This window comes from Alosa pseudoharengus, unplaced genomic scaffold (assembly GCF_046254945.1).
Source record: "Alosa pseudoharengus isolate Yale_2024_CS ecotype anadromous, Long Island Sound unplaced genomic scaffold, YU_APseudo_1.1 YU_APseudo_1.1_scf_10, whole genome shotgun sequence".
NCBI classification, from domain to species: Eukaryota; Metazoa; Chordata; class Actinopteri; order Clupeiformes; family Clupeidae; genus Alosa; species Alosa pseudoharengus.
The window spans coordinates 10,075,804-10,080,803 of NW_027468565.1; the positions used below are offsets into that span (position 1 = coordinate 10,075,804).

A 5,000-nucleotide genomic window follows, 5' to 3' on the forward strand; every position below is an offset into this window, starting at 1 on the left:
TAATCATCAATGACGCAGAGCTGCTTGGGCGTTAGTCATATAATGTGAGTGATGTACACATGCGTGAGAGGGGAGTAGGGGGAGCAGTACAGAGGACAGATTTCACTCTACCTCTTCACTGTTGCATTTCAGCTTTCTTCCCATCGCCTGCCTCCTGTAGTGATCCATAACACGCTTATGTATGTAAGAGAGACAGTGCCTGTGTTTGTGTGTGTGTGTGTGTGTGTGTGTGTGTGTGTGTGTGTGTGTGGGTGTGTGTGTGTGTGTGTGTGTATACAGTATGTACTGTATATCTGCATATGTCACTCCATGTGTGTGGGTGTATGTATGTGTGTGCGTTGGTGCGTGGCTATGTATAAATTAGTTAGTGTGTATTTTTGTGTATGTGTGTGATGATAACGGGCATTTCCTCTGAGCTTATCTCCGTCTCTCATCCCACTCACACACACACACACACACACAGACACACACACACACACACACACACATACACACACACATTAGCAGTTTTTATCTCCTACTGTACAGTTAGTGCCCTTCCTCCCTTCTATTCTCTTCCATTCTCTTTTTTCTTTTTCTTCCTTTCATTAATGTCCACCTCTGGTCATTTCATTCCATCTCTTTACTTCCTCTCTGATCTTCTCCTTGTGCACTCTCTTTTACGTGCTTTGTGGTTTGCGTCACACATGGCGGTAACAGATTTGAAATGCCAGGAGCTCTTAGAAAGGAAAGAAGTCAATAACCTGCGTGTAATGGCCATTCATTTTCCCTCCCCGCTCAGATTTACAAACATGCTTCATTCATAGAGGGGCAAACTGCCCTGACCCCCCGTGGGGTAAGTACAGAAATGGGGGCAGTGGGAGACATTAAGGGGCCATTACCAGATTAGCCAGACTCATTCATAAACAGCATTAAGGCTGGCAGGGACCTGGGGCTCCACTGTATTACTGTAGCCAGCCTTCTGTTATGGGACAACAGGGACTCCTTTTAATAACAGGCTGGAGAGGGTTGTGAAATACACACACGCAACACACACACACACACACACACACACACACACACACACACACACACACAGAGCGAATAAGCAAACAAAGATAGAAAATCCTCTGTTCAACTTAAAAGCGGCTATTGTTGAACTAACCTACTGTGCATTGTCCAATAATGATAATGAACACAATATCATATCAACAACAGCCACCAGGGGGCACTTCCCTGAGCACTTCAAAGACTTTTTAAAGTGGCGTGAGTGTCTGGTAAGCTTGTAAAGATGGAAAAGAGGCACCAGTGTTGCTTTATTACCATCACTCCACAAGTCCACAAAGATGTTGTGTTGCATAAATCATCCTACAACACAGCAGACACTAACATGCAACTGGAGCAGTAAAGTGCTGGAAACATGATACTGAGTTCCCCAATAAGCACTCAGCCTCCATGAGCATTAGCCATTAGACGCTAAAAGCTAGAAGAACCCACATGAATGCATTCCCTATGAGCACTAAACCACTGCCCTGCTGCACACCTCAGTCCTAACATGTCTCCATGAGAAGCCTGCAGGGCATGAGAAATTGTAACAATCTGCAAAAGGTAAATTTTTTAGACTATTAACAAAAAATCACATGGTAGATTGTTACAGAATTACATTCAAAATCAATCCATTATTATAATACGCTCACAATTTTGCAACCCTGTGCATATTTTATTCAAAGCATCAAGCAGCACTATCAGAGCAAAGCCTCTCATAACACATTCTATACCGAGCTCAGTGGAGTTGTTATGTCGGCTGGGCCTGGAGCCTACTCAAGGTTGGAGAGGCGTGTTAGCCAGCGCGGCCTTTTTTGCCCAGGTAAGGGCAATTGCAGGCCTCTCAGCTGGAGAGGTGGAGGGATGAGGAGGGCTGAGAAGGGCAGAATAGAAAAAGAGAGAGAGGGAGAGAAAGAGAGAGAGGGGGGAGTGAGAGAGAGAGTGTATGAGAGAGAGAGGGACAGTGTGTGAAAGAGAGAGGGAGACAGGGAGAGGTGGGGGGGCATAAGGGTAGGAGCCACTCACAGGTGCGCCTCTTACTCTTTCTCTCTCTCTCTCTCTCTCACACACACATACATACGCACACACACACACACACACACACACACACACACACACACACACACACACACACACACACACACAAGCTTTCAGCCCACTGCTGCCCCTTCAGAGGGAAGCGAGGGACTGAACAGAGCACATACATCCATCACCCTCTGGGCTGCAGGTGGAGGACTCTGAGGTGTGGTGTGTGTGTGTGTGTGTGTGTGTGTGTGTGTGTGTGTGTGTGTGTGTGTTTGTGTGTGTGTGTGTGTGTGTGTGTGTGTGTGTGTGTGTGTGTGTGTGTGTGTGTGTGTGTGTGTGTGTGTATGTGTGTGTGTGTTTGTGTGTGTGTGTGTGTGTGTGTGTGTGTGTGTGTGTGTGTGTATGTGTGTTTGTGTGTGTGTGTGTGTGTGTGTGTGTTTGTGTGTGTGTGTGTGTGTGTGTGTGTGTGTGTGTGTGTGTGTGTGTGTGTGTGTGTGAAAGAGAGTGCCAGCCCTCTTACCCAGCTCACAGGGCTCCATTGAGAGGGCACAAAGGACCTCTCCTGAGGAGAAGTGCTCATAAAGCTGTCACGCGCCTCTTGAATCACCCAGCCGGACTGGGACGAACTGGCAGAAGGACGGACCACCGGCCACCTCACGCCCACTACGTACCCACACAACAAAAAGTGCAGAGAGCAAAGCCCTGTGGGGCTTAGAGAAACACCCACAGAGGGACCAGTAGTCCTTACTGGACATGGGACAGACCATGAAGGCTGAGGCTAGACCAGCCATCCTTACTGGACACGGAGGAGATCATAAAGGCTACACTTGGACCATTAGTACCTATTGCAGCATTTATCAATATTAACAGAATGACCCTCTCCAGCTATCATCAAATCATTTCCAAGTCTCGATGGCCTGAGAACTGTTAATGGTGTCAGTTGATGTGACATATATTACATAATATCTAATCAATCTATACTAAAGGATCTATACCACAAGAACACTCTCAGGTCCCACAAGGTCCACTCCAACTAAATGCACAGATTCTACAACATACTGTAGCCTTTAGAGACAGCCCACACATGCATGTCCCCACAGCACTTATACAAAGACCTACTTCAGTCAAAATATTACTCATATAGAGTCTCTCCAACCCAACTCTCTATTACAGTAAGACCTATTATGATATGTGCATTCATAATGATAGGCTAGATCTCTGATGATAAATGTGCTATAATACAAGTTGTGCAATAACACACATAATTGGCCCAGCTATACAGGTGACAAACAGAGAGAGAAGGACTATATAGATTTATAGACAGCCAAATAGAAAGACAGAGAGATAGACTGGTGGTAGACAGTCCGATGGAAGGGCTCTTACCTTTGAGCAGATACATACAGACAGCTAAACAGACAGACAGTCACAGATAGACAGACAGACAGGTGGGTGGGTAGACAGTCTCACTGAGGGGCTCATACCTTCGAGCAGGTCACGTGCCAGACCCGGTTCGGCCCCAGTGGACCGAACAAAGTCTGACAGGACCGCGTCCATGTCCAGAGTCATGTGATCATAGGGGAAGGCTGCCCAGCCAGCAGCGGTGGCCTTCGTAGTAGCCAGCCTTCACACTTGCATCTGGGGAGAGAGGGAGATGGAGAGGGAGGGGAGGAGAGGATGGTAGAGAGGGAAAGATGGAGGAGGAGAGTGAGGGGAGGTAGAGTGGGAGTGAGCAGGGCAGATGTGGGGATTGAGAGAGAGAGAGAGAGAGAGAGAGAGAGAGAGAGAGAGAGAGAGGGTCAGAGAGAAGTTGATGGAGAGATTTGAAAGTGTGGGACAAGGTAGATATGGGATAGGGGGAGGGGCATAAGAGAATGAAATAAAGGGAGAGGGAGAAAAGAGGGGCAGAGAAAACAGGGGAAATGAAAAATGGAGTGAGAAAGGGAGAGAGAAAAGAGAAAAAAGAAAGAATGAAGAGACAGGAGGGAGAGAGAGAGGGGGAGAGACAGAGAGGGAGAGAGAGGGGGGAGAGAGAGAAGGAGAAAAAGGGAAACAATTAATCCTCAGTTCAGTATTCTCATCTGTGCACCACATTATTCAAAGCAGGCCTGTGGTATGGATAAATGATAGCTAAAACAATGGAGTCCACCCATCACACACACACACACACACACGCACACACACACACACACACACACACACACACACACACACACACACACACACACACCTGCTGCAATTACCTGTAAATCACCAACATGCTTAATGCTGGGAAACATCCAACACACACACACACACACACCCACACACACTGCACTGCACTGCACAACTACCCACCACCAATATACTCTACTGTACTATACTTCACCACACACTTAAGGCCTATTCACAATAAGAGCGATAACCATAACCATAACCATAACGATAAAAGTGTTCACACTGAACAACGATAAACAAAGTCTCTCCTTGTGTTAATGAATGTGACAGTTAAAATTCGATGGGTTCTGATTGGCTATTAGCTTCTTATCGTTCTGAAAATCGCTCTGAAAGTGATCCCCAACGATATCGTTCTTCATGTTGTTATCGTTATAGTTTATGTGTGAACGTCGTCATTCATATTAACGAGAACGATATTTATTTATAGTGTATGTGGGCTATGTCAAGCAAGATGATATTCGTTGTGATGTGGATGAGAATTTGTGGCCCAATAGACAGGAATGTCAGGAGGCGTAGGAAGACCGCACTGTAATTCCGACAGCACTGCATGTACAGTTTTCCCTAAGGAAATTGTCCTATGTTCACATTTCTACTTTTTCTTATGCTATGCAGTGCTGTCTTTTCCTTTCTGTATCACAATGACAAGGTCTGTCAACAAATGACAATACAAAGAGTAAAAGCATAAATGTGAATCTTGTCCAGTCTCTTGCAATCAAACTCCCACATACACTAAGGTG

General features: G+C 46.0%; 1 protein-coding gene across 3 annotated transcripts in view; it reads right to left on the minus strand.

Annotated features, from left to right (window-relative positions):
- The window catches only part of otud7a (OTU deubiquitinase 7A), a 101,424-nt gene that overhangs the window by 46,395 nt on the left and 50,029 nt on the right, over window positions 1-5,000 (minus strand). For 2 of the 3 annotated variants that reach the window (XM_076263050.1, XM_076263059.1), the window contains exon 3: window positions 3,531-3,684. In XM_076263050.1, coding sequence (XP_076119165.1) covers window positions 3,531-3,615 — 85 coding nt within the window. In that variant the 5' untranslated portion in view covers window positions 3,616-3,684. Of the gene's footprint in view, window positions 1-3,530; window positions 3,685-5,000 lie in introns of those variants that run through there. The other variant, XM_076263065.1, reaches the window with a different exon arrangement.